Source organism: Pelobates fuscus, chromosome 2 (genome assembly GCF_036172605.1).
Source record: "Pelobates fuscus isolate aPelFus1 chromosome 2, aPelFus1.pri, whole genome shotgun sequence".
NCBI classification, from domain to species: domain Eukaryota; kingdom Metazoa; phylum Chordata; class Amphibia; order Anura; family Pelobatidae; genus Pelobates; species Pelobates fuscus.
In genome coordinates this window covers 77738954-77757797 of record NC_086318.1, presented here as the reverse complement: position 1 = coordinate 77757797, position 18844 = coordinate 77738954, and the positions used below count along the sequence as shown (strand labels likewise).

Genomic DNA, 18844 nt, shown 5'->3' with positions numbered 1-18844 from the left:
ATGAATGAATAAACGAAATTCCAGTCCGAATTTTGGACAATGGCGAATGCCTCAGTGTTTAACTGGGCATGCACAGTAATTTTACAGCGCTATCTAGTGTGGGCAGATGACGGATCCCACCGGGCCTTCACCTTAAAATGGGTAATATGAGGGTTTTAGGGGCATTTGGGGGTGACTAGGATGATGGGGGGTGGGGGGATTAGATGTAGTGTAGTCAGGAAGGGTTTTTTTTTTTTTTAAAAACAAAAAAAAAACCCACAAAATGCACACCCAAAACTGCATTCAGATCAACTTTTTTTTTTTTTTTTTTTTTTTTTAATTGAGACCAAGCTATTTCTTGATGCCTGACTAGCTGTGCAAACCTGCACTGACTCCATTAAAAATGGTACATACTGCAATTGTTGCATGTACTTGCTGTTATTGGATAGCCTCCTTTGTGACAGCCAATCACAGTGGTCCTAGCAGCATCAGTACATGCCAGCAGTAGCTCAATGGCTGCGGATCATGTTGATTAGTAGAGGTAATGTCTTATATAGGGTCAGGTATCCCCTCGATTTGGTGCAATGTAGTATGGTGTCTCTCTATCAAACAGAGTTTGAAAAGCAATGTAGAGGCATGTCATCTCTAATTTGATTGTAAAAATTACACTGATCTTGGAAAAGGTTTAGTTGTGGGGTATTGTGCTCTGGAGATGCAACAGAATTCAAATCTAGGTGTGTTGAAGTTGTAGGACACACAAGGTCTGTGAATTTCTTTGTTCAGTAACTATGAAAATTGCTATATTTGGCAGAAATTGGTAATGACATGGATTATTATGGAACATTGAGTCTTCCGTGGCCAAGATGTTTTCTTTACATGTGGTATGCAAGCTGAGGACTTCTATTTTGTTCAATAATCTGTGAGAATTGGGAAATTTTCATGCTTGTAACCTGACTTTCTAGAACTTCATAAATCTGTCTTAAAAAAAATGAAAAGGTGTACACTTAAAGAGAAAACGTTAAACTACAATGGAACAAATGCATAGCAAAAGTACCATAAAAGTAATTGCACTTTAGTTTTCCACATGTTTACTTAGAATAGGCATGTATAAACTTTATCTCTGTACTAAATGGTTATAAAATAATATTGTGCTCCTATGCTCTTTGCAGTTATCCGTGACAATGTGTGTTCTGCATTAGAAGTATGCACCAGTGACTTTTCCCCCTGACTGGTGTGTGTGATTACTGTTTGATCGTAACCCTTTGGCGGCTGTTAACACAGTCCTGTTTATGATAGCGTTTCCTAATATGGTATTTTTTAATCGGTCTAGAGGGTAAGACGGGAACCACTTCACAATACCCCGCAAGCCTCTTTAGAGAACAAGTGATTGATATGCTGTAAGAGCCTGTTATTTGGCAGGGATGACAGGAACTCGAACAGCACCAAGAGATCCTGAAAATGTAGGGCTACTTAGCTTAGTAATGGTAATGCACTTCTTAACACTGGTTCTAACTATTTTTTATGTAGAACAGCATGCCCAATACTGAAGTATCAGAAAAGATGGTGAGCAGTGTGAATGGTAACAGGTGCTTCAATTTATGGAGATCTGTTTGTTTAAATATTGCTAAACGCCTAGTTGGGATGGGATTTGAAGAAAAGAAAATCCTAACTCAAGCTGTAAAACAAAGTGTAAACTGCCAGTGGTTGGCAGTAGTTTTAGACCTGACATTGTGGTAACGCCACACATGATTACCTATGAACTATATGTATAAACTCATAAATATATAGGTGAGGAAGAACTACTGAAGTAGCGGAGATTGGATGTCCTCTGAATTTAAGGTCTGCATATTGTTTGCTAGAAATATCTGACTTTTTAACCATGTATGATTCTTCTCTCCCAACAGCTCTTATCCTGCTGTTTTACTTGGTGTTCTATGGCTTTCTGGCTGGGCTCTTCACACTTACCATGTGGGTCATGCTCCAAACACTGGATGATTCCGTTCCCAAGTATCGGGATAGAGTGTCTTCACCAGGTAAAATGTTCTTATCCTAATCACCTTATCTGTCCATCTGATGTCAACATGTTTGCCTACTCTAACCACAGTACTAAGGACCTCTTTTTCATATATAGTTATAGTAAATGAAACTCTGTGGAACATAGAATGTGTAGACTGAGTGAAATGAGTGCCTAGCATATTCCTTTCTTAATGTGTGTCACCTTGACCTTTCAGCAGGAAAGTTCTTCATTGGGTGCTTATTCTTAAAGGATTAAGCCATCAAAAAGGTGTTTTTTTTTTGTTGTTTTTTTTTTAATACAAACAAACAAAAAAAATGCTTAACTGCCATTCTACACCATGGCCAAGTTCTCTCTGTAACCTGCTCCTTCTTCAATGAATAGAGTAGAGAAGTCCCAGAAGACTTGTACTGCACAGGGAGTGGTGGGGGGTGAGAGTGTGCCTCTATTAGTCGTCTGTGTAAAAGTGTATGTATACACTTTTTATATGAATATATTAATTTGGTAATCAGGCCTAGAATATGAAGATGTGGATTGGAATTTATTATGCACTGTGAATTTCCACCTACTGTTTTCTTTACCTTCACCTGTAGCTTATAAAGGTTACAGCACACTGCCTGAAAACCACTGATTTAGTACACAACCTTAGTTTTTGCATGAAGTAGAGAAGACTCATTTTCCGTAAACGCCACACACTGTCGGTTTCTTATGGCATCAACTTACAAAGTACATGTTCTGCCTAGTCTGGTGTCTTTTATGAATAACATTTGCTTTTATTGGTCTTTAACCCCTTAAGGACCAAATTTCTGGATTAAAAGGGAATCATGACATGTCACACATGTCATGTGTCCTTAAGGGGTTAAAGTTTTATCACTTCAAATAATCACATCCTAGCAGACAACTTTCATCAGGATTTAAAGAGATAATGAGGATGAAATTGCTGACAAGTACGAGTAAATACGTGCCATTCAACACTTATTTTGTTTCCTTTTTGTAAATTGTCACAAACTAGACCGTTCCCTAAAGGTAAATCTGCCAAGACAAAATTGTTCGAAACTCGTTAATCAGTAAAATAGGTGTGCTTGCTGGTGTCTTTTAGCAACTGTAACAGAACTATGATGACTTTGATTCATGTTTGTTATGCAGTGTGATTTCTATACCCTCCTGTCGTCCTGTTGAGTATGAAGCTAATATATGACATACTGTGCTCACTGTGCTATTCTCTTGTTTTCAGAGTCCATGGATTTGTGTCCGAATAATTCAATAAATTTTCTTACAGTGGACATATACACGTCTTAGTATGTTAGTGTCTGTTTATGCCATCTGTATCACAAATTTGAAAGGGATATTTGATTTTGCATAATTTACTTGCGTGATCTTAAACCTAATCCAAATCAGTATTTGTCTATAAACTTGGGTTCTAATCCATTCTTTTTAGGGTATTGTAAACCTACTTGCTAAGGTGTCGGTGTACTTTTAGTTGCAATAACACAATAGCTATCTGTTAGCTACTCGTGGCCTAGATGGATGACCTGCATTAGTTTTATATTCTGGTTGTTTGACAGAATTATGGTTGCTGTCGTTTTTTGGGTTTTTTTTGGTTTAAATGTTTAATTTTTTTTTTTTTACTCCGTTGTGCTATGACAAGTTAACTGGAACATTTTTGGCAGTTTGCATTCAGTACTTGTCATATAAACAAACCTGGCTTACTCTTGCTAACTTTGTCACTCAAGCTCTAATGGGTTCTCTTTCAAATCCATCACAACAAGCTCACTGTAAGCAGTACGTCAGTGGCCACATCATAGCACCTTCCCCCAGTCACCGGCACAAAAGCTTCCCACACTTGGGCTACACTAAATGCCACACTACACTGTCAGCCCTCTGACACACTACTTTGTAAGCCTTGTCTCCCTCCTTTTCTGGGAACTGCAACAACATCCCATTTATAAATGCATTTTCTCTCTGATCTGTAAATAAGAGTGTGGCATTCATGTCAGATGTTGTGGAGCTCTGTTTGGTCCCACTGAGAATTCACATATGTTATCCACACTTCAAATTTAACCTTTAAATTTAAGCTTAACCTTTACACAGACGTTGGTCAAAAATGTATGGCTGTGCCTTCTGTCAAGGTCCAGGTTAAGCACTGATTTGGATTAGGTTGGATTTCAAATTGATAATTTTTAAAAGATCTAATCAGATTTGAAAATTGCTCTCAATTGGTGTGTTCAATGTGTGTTGTGTGTGTGGTACATGGCTTTCTGTTTATAAAATCATATTTAGTTTGCACCAAATAAATGGTTGTCATATTTACCTGTTGCCGCTCTTTTCAGGTCTTATGATTTCTCCTAAATCAGCTGGTCTGGATATTATGTTGCAACCTCAGTCATATGATGCATATGTGAAAGCTCTTCACACATTTCTAGCACGTAAGTACGAAAGATTCTCTTCTACCAAGACAATATCAAAGGTCAAAATGCTTGAGCATACTAAATGGACATGCCAAGGAACCATGTCTGCTTCTCTCCTATACATGGCAATTGTGTGTTTGAGGTCTGAGGTATAAAATTAAGTGAAGAAATCCCCCCGTATATAGCTGTATCTTTGAAGTATCTGTCCACATTTATCTTTCTGCTTTCATTCAATCATTGTTATAAGATGTGCCTCATTCTTTTATTGAGCATTTTATGTGCAGGTCAAAGGTTTCAGATTTTTTTTTTTTTTTAACCCCTAAAGCTGTACATGTCGGGACTAAACTGCATTCATGATGTCAATTGTTAAAGTGACTTTCACCAAAAATAAAATGTATCTAGTCTGCTACAATTTAGCCCCGTATCTGAATTCCCCCTCACTCCCCTCCTCAGAAAAGCATGGTGACTACTTCTCCTTATATATAGCCGTCAAGTTGACCAAACTTAACAGTAGGCATAGCAAAGTTAATATTTAAGTTGCCAATTAAATTTACCCACAATCCTCAGAATAATCCATCACAACGAAGGCAAATATCAGACTTTATGGGCAGAGGAGAACAAAATAACTGTGCCCAGGTATGGACATTCACCACAGGGAAAACAAGATGATAAATGCTTTAGTGTTCCTGTCCCTAGTTATAAAGATCCTTTCCTCCCCAGGGATAATTGTAAGCATTACTGCCTTTAATAGAATTTGTGTGCGTAATATAGCAGATATCAAAGAGGCTGTACTTCATGGGCGCAAGTCTTTTTTTCAGCCTGTGCCACTTTGTTATACAGCAGTATTCTCAGTTTCCTCGAGGCCAAAACAAAAAGATGAAAAAATATGCAGAGCTAAACAAGCTGGTAGGGTGCCAGTTCAGATAACAAATACAATTTGAGAGCAGATTACATTCTTACAGCTTTCTTTGTTATGAATATACATACACACACTTACTAAAATGCTGTATTCTTAAATTATAGAACGCAAGCACACTTCCCTACACACCTTTAACAAGTACAAAATTTACTATTAAAGGCTAGAATAAGCCAATGTGATATAACATGGAAGCAGGTGGTGAAGAATTAACGTTCCTTTTAAATTCTTGCTATGATCAGAAGGTCAATTGTTCAGTTCTCAGCAGGGTTCAGCTTGACCTGTTACACTCCCAGAGAGACAAAATATTTGAGTATTGCTAACTTGCATTGTGACTGCCTAAATGAACTAAATATGTATGTGGGTCTAGAACACTAATTACTCATAGTTTGATATTTGTTTACTTGGGATTCCTCATTTAGAAGTTACACTATAATAGTGTGATTACATGTGTCCAGAGCAATGCATGTTGGGTTCATCTTCAGACCTCTTCTGTTTAGCATATTTTTCTTCGTTTGTTGAATTTGGGAGATAGTTGTCAAATGTTGCTGTTCTTCTTTCACCAGCATACAATGATTCCAACCAAGTAAAGAATGAGCCTTGTAAGACAGGTCTATATTTCAAACAAGATGAACCCGGTGAGAAGAAGTCATGCCAGTTTAACAGGACCTTTCTGGGACCTTGCTCTGGGATTGAAGACCCCACCTTTGGATATAGCACAGGGAACCCCTGTGTGATCGTCAAAATGAACAGAGTAGGTTTACACTGCACCACCTATCATTTTTACCATGTTTTATGGCTTTATGTTTAACCCGTAAACTTTGTCAGATTGTTCAGGTCCCAACACCAACAAGTAATTTTGTTAAAAGCCTTACGTTTGTCAAATTAAAAGCTTTCGCTCGACAGGGCTGGAGTATAGTAAAGTTTGAAAACTGATATAGGAGCGTCCCTAATTTTAGCTCTATAATCTAGTACACCTAGGGCTTTGCTCTACTCTGGGAATATTGGTATTTACACTTCAGTAACATGCATCAGAGTTGCAGTAATGTTTGAGGGGGAAGACATTGTAGAATATGACTGGTGGTAGTGAATACTTGACATGTTACTAGGAAAGTAAATCATTCTTGATAGCCTAAAATTATTGGTGTGGAGTTTTTTGCTTTTATTTGTGTGATGGTTAAGTTGGATTATTTATATGCACAAAGAGTATTAAAAATGTGGAAAAACCCAAGATTTGACACCGTAATGTGTATGAGGGGTACCTTTTATTGACTTGTATGCAAGTTGTAATAGCTCTATATTGGAGTGACTATAGTTATGGTGCTTAGTGTACCAGTTTACCACACTTACATGGAAGTTTCTTCCCCTTGGAGCTTTCAGACGTTTGATTTATATAGGGCAAAACCATTACAGTGTATGTAGTACTTTACCAGCAATACATGTTACTGAATTTATATTATTTTAACAAACTCAGATGTTTTTAACTTTTGGGTTTAAAGGTAGTTTGAAGTTCACAATTCTGCTTTTTTAAGATTGTTTTTATTAATCACAGCATCACGATTATAAAATATGTACGTGTTCAGGTGAGTGCAGCTTTCTCCCCCACCCCCAATGAACTATATAAAGAACAGAGGGACAATTCAGAACCAGGAGAAGGATATGTAGTGGTCTGCTATACATTGAGCTGGCAGCTGTCTAACAGCGATACTACTGGAAGAGGCTAAATTACTCTGAGTATCATAACCACTTCATGTCAGTGAAATTGTTATATTGACCCTGGCACCTCATGTACAGTTACTGGTTCGGCTTTCTCTCTGGAGCTGCTCAGCAAATATTGAATCAAACGTCAGTTCACACTCTCAGCCAGTATATGTTTCTTCAGAAAATGCATGTGCTGAAAACCGAGAGGAAGCTGAACTGGCACCTAAAGGACTCCGCTTCATATCATCAGAGTTCCCGCTTTAATTGGAAAAGTTTTTGTTTATAGTGCACAAAGTGTTTCTTTAATTGATTTGGCTTCTATCAACCCTCGTCCCTCAAAGTTCATTATTTAATCTCCATGCAGAATTATTTTTCATTCTTTATTTTACCCAAGTAATTGCTTTAGTAAGGCATAACATTTGAAAATGGTGATGTGATTCCATTGCCTCTTTCCAAACCCTTCTTATAAGCTACCCCTAGACTCGAGAACCTGTACTGTACATGTATGAATTTTGATGATTTTTTTTTTTTCTTATTTTAGATTATTGGATTACTACCACAAGGAAATCCAAAGATAAATTGCACTTCTAAGGTGAGTGAATTTTTATCATTATGGGTAAATGGTAGAATTGTTAATCACCGAGATCTGTGATATTCTAGCCTTTGACGGGTTAAAATGATTTAATTTAACAAGAGGGATGGCAGGTTTGAAATTTTTATTTACCTGAAATGATCGTTGCAATTCTATATGCATTTATTGTATGATCTAAAGTATGTACACGAAAACATCAGTTTTAAAGGACCACTATAGTCACCCAGACCACTTCATCTCAATGAAGCAGTCTGGGTGCAGTGGCCCTGTCATTATTCCCCTTCAATGTAAAACATTACTGTTTTCTAGAAACCGCAAAGTTTACACTGAAGAGTTAAAAACACCCATAGAGCCTGATTTGTGGCAGCCACTAGAGTCAAACACTGTCCTGCAGGGAAATGTTGCTAATATCAGCATTTGATTGGATGAGCGTTGCACATGCATGTCTTGTCCACCAATATTTCTATTAGAACCATTTGATTGGATGAGATTGCGGAAAATGTCTGCAGGCATACTGACGTTTTGGAAGTATGAGAGAAGGCAACCTATAGTCCTGGTGGGATGGGGACTGAAGTTTTGGGACTGTAAATTCCCATTAATTTAACTTCATGGTAAGGCAGTTATTTTAGGGTTTTGTCCCAAGCTTATGGATTTCGGATTCTGCAAACGCCTCTAATGTAGCATTTTTCCTCTCAAAGAAATGAACAGTGAAAATGTACATGCGTATAACTCACTCACTCACATGCAGACAGGCCATTCTCATAATATACAGGTCACATCACTTTCTTGTACTTCCATTCTGTCCTCCTCTTTGCCTTTAGAAACCTATAGCTGGAGAACTGTTTTAACATGATCAGTTTTATTCATTCATTGTATGTGGAATGCACTCTATTTTAGCTAAACTTACATGTGTGTTTAACAAATCAACAGCCCACCTTTGTCATGAATTATGTATAGCGACATAATACCTAAAGGAACACTATAGGACCATAACTACTACAGTGAGTAATGGTGTTAGTGGAGCCCCCATCCATGTAAGTAGACAAACTGTTTTTGAATGGTTTTACTTCTTACCTGGAGTCCACGGTGCTCGTCTGCTTTGCTCAACTACTAATGCAGGGGAGCCTGAAGTTGCTGAGCAGGAACTCTGGTTAGCTCTCCTGAGCTTATCCTAACAGTGCATGGCTAACTCATTAAGAGCCAGTAGCTGAGCTGGGAAAAGTTCTGCTTTATATTATGTTCTTAAATTGTTCAATAGTCAATTAAGGGAGAGCACTGGGGCATTCGTAACCATTACAGAAAGCTGTAGTAGTGAAGTATGTATCTAGTAGTATTAGTTTGTATCTTTTACATTCATACTATCTCACTGATTCACTGGCTGTTTACTTTTGTGACTGTGTAAGTGCCTTATTGGTGTTGTGTAATAAACCTTTCAAAATGTTTGCAGTATATGGGATAACCTCTCATTCATTGAATTAATTTTAAACTATTATATCTGCAGAGGGATGATGTGGAAATGCAATATTATCCAGAGAACGGGAAGATAGACTTGATGTATTATCCTTATTATGGAAAGAAAACCCATGTAAGTTAATGTTAAACCTAACACTCTGTGTGACTATTTATTTTGCTGGTGCACTGTTCAACTAAAAGTTCTGTCTTCAGAAGTAGATGCTCCAGGCTTTGGACCCTGTTATTCGGTTTCTTTACATCTACTCTTGTCCTCAGTCTATCATAGGTGCCTACTGATTCTCTTTCTGCTCTCTTTTGATTGATAAGCAGAAGGGGATGGAAAACATGGTTACAAACATGGGTGTTAAATTATTTTGAATTTATTTTCGTGTGACCTATTCCTTTTTAGCACCATTACCACTGCAACACACTGTAGTGATTATGGGGCCATGATGCCATCGCTTTCCCCCATTCATAAGTCAACCAGTTTGGGAAGTTTGACTTTTTTTTTTTTTTTTTTTAATTCTTTATTTTGGGTGTGCACAGAATAAACAGGCAGCCGGTATGCGCCACAACAGCGGCATCCAGTAAAATCGGTAAACATAGGTAATACAGGTCATGGCATACGGTATACAGGCACATTTTTATAGTTATTATAGTTTTACGATAGTTTAGGTTGGCGTTTACTTTTCAAGGTGGTAGCATAACGCACATTCCATGCAGGAATAGGTAGGAGAGGGACAAAAGAGAAAAAACATGGCTCGTGCAGTAAACGTACATATAAGAGCATTTGAACAGTTGAGTTATTAGCATTAAATCACGCTTGTTGCCTATGCAGTGAGAGACTGGGAATTTGTATATTCCGTATAAGTTTAACTAGCCTAGACAACTAGAGTGTTAGAGTGAGTGCAAACAAAACATGTGAGAGCACCCGATGGCCAACAGCTATAGCCTAGACACCCCATGATATACAAGTCTGCTCACTGTTACAGCAGAGCAGACAACGCTTATGATTGAACAAGATCACATTAATAGGAGAGGTGGTTGCCAACTGGTCAGGTCTGACTGCTATTCCGGACCTTAACTGAGTAATTTAAACAAGCAACTCTATAAGGTGGAACGTATTGAACACTAACAGATTATTTGTGAACATTATAGATCTGCATACTCATCAGTATCATGGTGTAGTGGGTTAGGATCAGTGTAAGCACTAGTCTTCAGTGTTACACAAATTATAAGCAAGTTGCTTTTAACATAGGACAAAGTCCCCTGTGACTGCAGGTTCGTAGTTGCGTGGCCACAGGTCGGGTCACCGTGTATCAGTGGGGATCATCCTACTCCTGCGGTCGGTATTGGTACGGCCCAGCCCGGAAAGTCTCATGGGATCCCTTCCTCTGCTGGCTGAAAGTGGGCTCTTTGCCGGTTTAGTCCGCCGGGCCATGGCCCTGGAGCTTTGTGGTCTGCTCTGAAAGCTGCACCGATGTCGCTAGTGTGCTTCAGGTGGTAGTTCACTCTATAACCCCACGTGATGGTTTGCGGCAGGTTCCAACTCCTCAGTTTTCGGCCCTCCGGTTTATGCCAGGTTTGAGTGAGGGCTGTGATCTTGCTGTGCTGGCACCCGGCTTGGTTGTGAGCGGTGGTCTTCCCCGAACAGGCTGTGGCACGTAAGTTGCCATCTTCAGCGGTTGCCGGTGCTGCTATGCAGTGGTTGAATTGGGTCTGCTTGGTGGACCCGCTCAGCGAAGCGTGAGGGTAAGAGTGGGTGCCTGCAGAGCTTGTTCTCGTTTCCCACCGTCTGGGTCGCCAGTCCGTTCTCCGTCTGCGGGCTGCTCTGGGGACCCGGTCTGAGTAGCTGCACAAGCGGCGCCGGGTGGCTGGACGAATCCATGCCGCCAACCCCTTCATAATTAACTGGAACGACTGACCCTTGAGGCGGTGTTTTGCCAATAGGATGATGCAAAGCCGATTAAAGGATTCAGGGGTTAGTGTGGGCGGTTTCGTGAGGGTGCATTTTGTCGTGGGTCTCGCTCGAGCCGCCATCTTGCTTGGGCTCTGGCAGGCTTGGTTAGCCGTTGGTCTCTCCGTTTGAGGAAGTAGAGTGGTGGGGGTAATCGTCCCCAGCGAGGACCGGGATATCCCCCGCCGGTCCAGAGGGGGGGGCCGCGGGGCAGCGTCCGCTTCTTGCTTACAGGTGGGGTCCGTGCAGGGGGATCGGCCGCTTCCCCCATGCCGCAGGCCCCATTTCTGTGTAGGCCGCATGGCCGGTTCAGGCGTTTGCTTTGCTTGTCGTTGCTGAAAAGACATCAAACTGTTCCTTGTGTTGTGCTGCATCCCTCTATGGGCTCCGTGTGCTGCTTGCATTATGTGGTTGTATGAAAACCTCGTTTTTATGCCCGTTGGTGCAGGAGCTCACAGAGAGCACGTCCGGCCATCTTGGCTGTCAGGCCCCGCCCCCGGGAAGTTTGACTTTTTACCTGGGTTCCACCAGGTGCCAGTAATTTCCTCTAACCGCCGGAAACTCTTGGCATTGAGCGAGCACATTTAAAAAAACACAAAAAAAAACACACCTTGTTTAAAGGAATACTCAAAGCACCATTACCACTACAGCATTCCTTTTAACAAGTATCCCCTCACACTTTACCAGTGTTGGAGATTTGTAACCATTTCCACTTTTTACAGCCTCGCCAGGACCCCAATTAATAATTTACCAAGCACCACACATCCGTGCTTAAAGGTAATTCACTTTTATTTTAGTCTTTTATTTCCCTTCTAATTCTTGCAAAATTGTTCCCGCTTCCACTCCAGTAGATAACATAATAGTGGCTTTAGTTCTGTAGTCTTTTGGCTTTAGTGAGCAGAAGTTATCAAGTGATGATAAAACTGCTGATTTAAAGTAGGGATCGACCGATTATCGGTTTTACCGATATAATCGGCCGATATTCGGTATTTTCGGCAATATCGGTATCGGCCAATAGGGATACCGATATTGCCGATAATACCTCCCAGGACCGCCAGGCTCATTACAAGCCCGGCGGTCCTGGTGGGGGCGGGCAGCAAGCGTTTACTCACCTCCCAGCAGCTCCTCCAGCTCCCCAGTGTAAATCTCGCGAGACCCGCGGCCAGCTCTCACGGCCGCGGGTCTCGCGAGATTTACACATGGGAGCTGGAGGAGCTGCTGGGAGGTGAGTAAACGCTTGCTGCCCCTCCTCCCACAGCTAAGCCAATGCCACTGGACCACCAGGGATTAACATATCCCCCCTCCCTGGCAAGGCAACAAGCAGGGAGGGGGACAACAAGAAACTAATAATAATAATTAAATATATATATATAAAAAAAAATTAATATAAAAATAAAAAAAATAATTTAATAAAAAATGCCCCCTCACACATACACTCTTATTATACACATGCTCTACACAAACACACTGTGTTTATAATTCAGTGTGTCTGTATAGTGTGTGTATAATAATGCAGTGTGTTTGTATAGTGTGTGTGTATAATAATGTAGTGTGTTTGTATAGTGTGTGTTTATAATAATGCAGTGTGTGTTTGTATAGTGTGTGTGTATAATGCACACTACACAAACACACTGCATTATAAACACACACACACACACACACTATACAAACACACTGCATTAGACACACACACTATACAAACACACTGCATTATATACACACACACACACACTATACAAACACACTGCATTATATACACACACACACACTATACAAACACACTGCATTATATACACACGCACTACAAACACACTGCATTATATACACACATTATACAAACACTGCATTATATAAACACTGCATTATATACAGTGTGTTTGTGTAGTGTGTTTATATAATTCAGTGTCTTTGTGTAGTGTGTTTATATAATTCAGTGTGTGTTTGTGTAGTGTGTTTATATAATGCACACTACACACACACTCTGCATTATATACATACACTATACATTATATAAACACACTACATTCACTATACACACACTACACAAATACACACACTCTGCATTCCTTATATACACACACTACACAAACACGCACACTTTGCATTTAGTATATACAGCATTCACTTTACACACACTGCATTCACTTTACGCACACTACCTACACACTACACAAACACTCTGCTTTCATTATATACACACTAGACAAATACACAATACACACTGCATCCACTACACACACTACACAAATACACACTGTATCCACTACACAAACACACACTGCATCCACTACACACACACTGCATCCACTACACACACTACACAAACACTACATCCACTACACACACACTACACAAACATACACAGCTCCCCTGTCTAAGCACACTGCATCCACTACACGTGGCATGTATATTTTGTGCATTTACCTTTAGAAATAGTTTTTATTTTCCAAAATGGTAAATGTACAGAATATCGGCAAATTATATCGGCTATCGGCCTAAAGGTTCACAGAATATCGGTATCGGTATCGGCTCTAAAAAATCAATATCGGTCGATCCCTAATTTAAAGCCAAAAAAACGCCTGCAAGAAACTGCATTGGTCTTGGCAAATTTTAGGCATATCCTCCTGTAGTTCAAAATTAATGATAAAACCACTTGACAGGCTACATAGGGAGCCATTTTATGTCAGCCATGTAAAGTCAGTGCCCAGACATTAGGGTGGCTGGGTGAAATGAAAGCTTCAGATAAGGCCTCCCTCGTGTGAACTGGGATATCCCCCATCTGCACAAGTATAATGTCCGAGCATCCAGCCCACACAGAGCCAGAACGTATTCCTTTCCGGTCCACAGAACTAGCCTGGCTAGGCCGCAGGATCGCTTTCTGCGATTTCTGTGCAAGCAATCATGCTTCTGGTCCATATACTGCACCCAAGGGTACCATTTGTCATTATAAATCACTCTCTGTGTGAGAGAACGACAATGTCTTCACTACAGGAACTTGTCATCTTGACCATATCACTGAGATCCAGTGGTCTAGGTGCCTATTGAGTCCCTTTACTCTCCGCTAGCAAGTTCTACTGAATCAATTTAGTTACCCCTTTTCTCTGGGCTGACTGCTATGTAGCAAATACAAAGTATAGGATTGTATGCTCAAATTGCGACCATTCAAAATGGTTTATAGCAGTGGAAAGAATATACTGCAAGATAGTAGTAGTGTAATTGGAGGATCAACAAAGTTTTAATTAAATCAATGCTGAATTAATAAATGGGAATAAATCCACCTTCAAATATGGTGTGAAATAATAATAATCAGCATATCTAATGTATACAAAGAGGAGTGAAAGTAAGGCCCCACCTCCTTACATAATGGAAATATTTGTACACTTGTAGTTGGTTTTAACTTATCCTTCTATAGGGAAAGAGCATTAATTTACACTTATGATGTAGGAAATGTTCCTATTCTAGAATTTGTGATGCAGTGTGTCACCTGATTTTATTTGAGTTGTTTATTATTGCTCTATGCAAAAAGTGTTTTAGAAGTTCCATCTATAGCACAACTAGTTGGGCATGAAATATTTTATATTAATACAGGTTTGTATTGGTGGACAGTTGTCTCCTCCATTAACCTATATTTAACAGCACCCTCGCGCACACACAGTAGTGTATGTATGTGTGTATACAGGTGATACTTGAAAAATGTGAATATTGTGCAAACGTTTTTATTTCAGTAATGCAGCGTAAAAGGGGAAACTAATTCAAGAGATAGACGCATTACATGCAAAGCAAGAGTTAAAGCCGTGATTTGTCAGAAGTGCGATTATTATGGCTTACAGCTCATGAAAACTCCAAATCCACAATCTCCGTAAATTAGAATATTACATGCAATCAATAAATACATAGAACAATATCGGACCTCTGAAAAGTATAAGCATGCATATGGACTCAGTACTTGGTTTGGGCCCCTTTTGCAGCAATTACTGCCTCAATGCGGCGTGGCATGGAAGCGATCAGCCCGTGGCACTGCTGAGGTGTTATGGAAGACCAGGATGCTTTAATAGCGGCCTTCAGCTCTTCTGCATTGTTCGGTCTCATGTCTCATCTTTCTCTTGGCAATGCTCTATAAATTCTCTATGGGGTTCAGGTCCGGCGAGTTTGCTGGCCAATCAAGCACAGTAATCCCACGGTCATTGAACCAGGCTTTGGTGCTTTTGGCAGTGTGGGCAGGTGCTGCTGCAAAATTAAGTCAGCATCCCCATAAAGCTAGTCTGCGGAAGGAAGCATGAAGTGCTCCAAAATCTCCTGTCAGACGGCTGTGTTGACCCTGGACTTAATGAAGCACAGTGGACCAACACCAGCAGGTGACATGGCTCTCTAAATCAACAGACTGTGGAAACTTCACACTGGACTTCAAGCATCTTCCAGTGTGTGCCTCTCCATTCTTCCTCCAGACTCTGGGTCCTTGGTTTCCAAATGAGATGCAAAAGTTGCTCTCATCAGAAAAGAGGACTTTGGACCACTGAGCAACAGACCAGGTCTGGTTTTTCTTTAGCCCAGGTAAGACGCTTCTGACGTTGTTTGTAGTTCAGGAGCGGCTTGACAAGAGGAATACATCTGAAGCCCATGTCCAGGATCCGTCTGTGTGTGGTGGATCTTGATGCACTCACTCCAGACTCAGTCCACTCCTTGTGAAAGTCCCAAACACATTTTAATGACCTTTTCCTGACAATCCTCTCCAGGCTGTGGTCATCCCTGCTGCTTGTGCACCTTTTTCTTCCACATTTCCCCCTTCCATATAACTTTCTATTAATGTGCTTTGATATAGCACTTCCTTCGCAGTTACCTTTTGAGACTTTCCCTCCTTATGGAGGGTGTCAATGATGGTTTTCTGCACAACTGTCAGGTCAGCAGTCTTCCCCATGATTGTGATTCCTACTGAACCAGACTGAGACCATTTAAAGGCTCAGAAACCCTTTGCAGGTGTTATGGCTTACTTAGCTGATTAGAGTGGGACACTATGAGCCTAGAATATTGCACCTTTTCACAATATTCTAATTTACGGAGATTGTGGATTTGGGGTTTTCATGAGCTGTAAGCCATAATCATAGCACTTCTGACAAATCACGGCTTGAACTATCTCGCTTTGCATGTAATACGTTGCATTACTGAAATTAAATGAACTTTTGCACGATATTCAATTTTTTTTAATATCACGTGTGTGTGTGTGTGTGTGTGTGTGTTTGTGCAATAGGTTGCGCACGCCTATGCCTAGGTTAGAGTGTTAAAGCCACAAACACAAGACTGTATTGAGGTAAGTTATTATGATAAAGAGGAATTTAAAAATGTATTTAAATTGTCTGTCACTATTTGGGGTCTTTGGTGATTGCTCCACTGGTTGTCTGGTTGCGCTGTTCTGGGGAAGGTTAGTTTTTACTTGAACCTGTCCTCTTTAAATCATGACGCTTTATCTGCCAGGAGAACATAGCCGTGTACATTATTTTTATAAAGATGTTATCCATATGTAATATTCAATGTGGTGTCTGGGGTTTACAGAGCTGCTTTGAAACTTAGGGGGGTGGGATAAACATGTAGTTGTTTCCAGGCTTGTTTCTTTTATTTTTTATTTTTATGTTTACGGATGGGAAGGTCAATCAATTATGGTAGAAGCCATATTTGTAGTTTTTGTGACTTTAGTCCCTCCAAGATAACCTCTGAGATACATTCCATTTCCTTATGTGCCAGGAAAGTCCTTTTTATCTCATCTGTGCTTTAATCTCCACTTGTTCTAATAATTTCTTCCATTTTAAAACATTCCGTAGAGTGTAGCACTGGCTGCAATCTCTCCGCTAACCCTGGCTTCCCATTGTTTTCAATTTGAGCATCTGTGAATGCGAATGACAAATATCTCTCGACCTGTAGTGTGCCCTTTGCATATACTATTCACACACCAGAAGCATCTGCCTTTCTGTGCTCCGTGAGATATTGTGTGATCAATGTGTAGCATGACCTTTTTAAGGTTTTTTAAAGTTGCCTTGTTTCCAGGAATTTATGAATTAATTTGCAGAGAAACCATTTACCTCTTTATGTATACAACATATTATATTCCAATATATTTATATTCCATGAAAAAAAGTGGGTTTGTGCAAAACAGTAACCGATCTGTGTGTGTGTTTATAATTTATATATTTTTTAATTTTTTTCTTACTACAGGTGAATTATGTCCAGCCTTTAGTTGCAGTGAAGATCATACCAAGAAACCTAAACAGCACAGAACCAATAGCACTTGAGTGCAAGATTCATGGATCCCCCAACCTTAGGAATGAGGATGACAGAGACAAGTTCCTTGGTCGAGTGACATTCAGAGTCATATTTGAGTAATAGAGCAAGCAAGCCAATACATGGCCAGTTGAATTATTAAATTTTATTTTTTATTTTTATGTTAATTTGGCCAGACTTGCTAATCTAGGACCTGAAACCATCTGGATGGATTATGTAAATGGCACATGATTCAGGGTAGCATACCAATGTGCTTCCAAACATGATGCTTTAACTTCTTTTGTGCTGAAGAGGGAAATTACGCATTCCTGGCTGCTCCAGCTCTGAAGAGGTTAAAATTCCCTTTACACAGCCTCTGCCTGCCCCGATCAGGGGCCAGTTTACACTTCATTACAAAATAAATTATCATTTCATATTAGGGGACCTGTAAATAGCTGTTTCCGAACATAATACTGGTGGTGTTCGTCCTATTTTTGATGTGGTTTTATCCCCTCCCCACCTCCCTGCCCCTTCTGTGAGTGTTTCAAGCTTAATGTGTTGTGCTATGTAAATATTTAATTGATTTAACACTGGTTTAACTGTCATATCTCAAACGCCTACACAGTTTTAGGGAACAAAGTGACAAAACACAAGTAAAAAGGTACCTGACCAACATGTACAAACAAGAAGATAATTATAAAGAAGGAAAGATTTTATAACCTCTGCAAGAATTGTGTGTCTTGTGCAGATGCCTTAAGTCCTGTATGAAACAAGAAAAATAAAGTGGATTTTAAAAACGATACCATGTCCTCTGTTTTTTAGTTCTTCTAAATCAAATGTTTATTATTTTTTTGTCATTCTGTGTTGTGCTCATATAACAAAACTTCCTGCCTTGCCCTGACAGCAGAAGGAAGATCAACAAAATACATATCAAAACACTGTCATTTGACATTTTTGCTCTTTTTTTTTAGGTATGCATAAAAAAATAGAAACCTGAAAAGTTGGGCAAGACTTACTCATCTAGCAATTGTCAAGTGGAGATATCAGGCTGTGCTAGGCATGTCTGAGTAGTAGCTGGAACAGTTGCTAAATACAATCTGAATATATATATATATATATATATATATATATATATATATATATATATATATATATATATATATATATATATATATATATATATATATATATTAATTAGACAATAGCTCAATAAGATGGCTCTGCTATGGAGTTAGATAGCCTTGCATAACTAATAGTGAATGTTTGATTACATGCTGGTCGCAATTATAAAAAGATGGATGAGAACATGCAACAATGCATTAATAACAAGGTAGCTACTAATCGAGAAGAAATAACTAGGAACAATACTACAGAGTGCTAGCCTAAGAAGGAGGTGTTAAGTGAATTAACTTAAAGAGAAATAACTGCCCACATGAAAATAGAGAAATGCTGTTACTGGTGCAATAAATGCACAAGAAGTAATCCCATTATTCAGCCTATGTTCGTCATACAGATTGCGCTGCATTGAAAAAAATAAGGGGTTACATCCTGCACTTCTGTACCCCACTATCCCCGG

General features: G+C 39.6%; 1 protein-coding gene across 1 annotated transcript in view; it reads left to right on the top strand.

The window, feature by feature from the left end:
• ATP1B3 (ATPase Na+/K+ transporting subunit beta 3) overlaps positions 1-18068 on the top strand; it is a 35321-nt gene extending 17253 nt beyond the window's left edge. Inside the window, exons 2-7 of the mRNA XM_063442276.1 lie at positions 1884-2012; positions 4324-4419; positions 5884-6071; positions 7560-7610; positions 9112-9195; positions 17224-18068. Of these exons, the coding sequence (XP_063298346.1) occupies positions 1884-2012; positions 4324-4419; positions 5884-6071; positions 7560-7610; positions 9112-9195; positions 17224-17391 (716 nt within the window). The 3' untranslated portion in view covers positions 17392-18068. The remainder of the gene's footprint in view (positions 1-1883; positions 2013-4323; positions 4420-5883; positions 6072-7559; positions 7611-9111; positions 9196-17223) is intronic.
• The last annotated feature ends 776 nt before the right edge of the window (positions 18069-18844 follow it).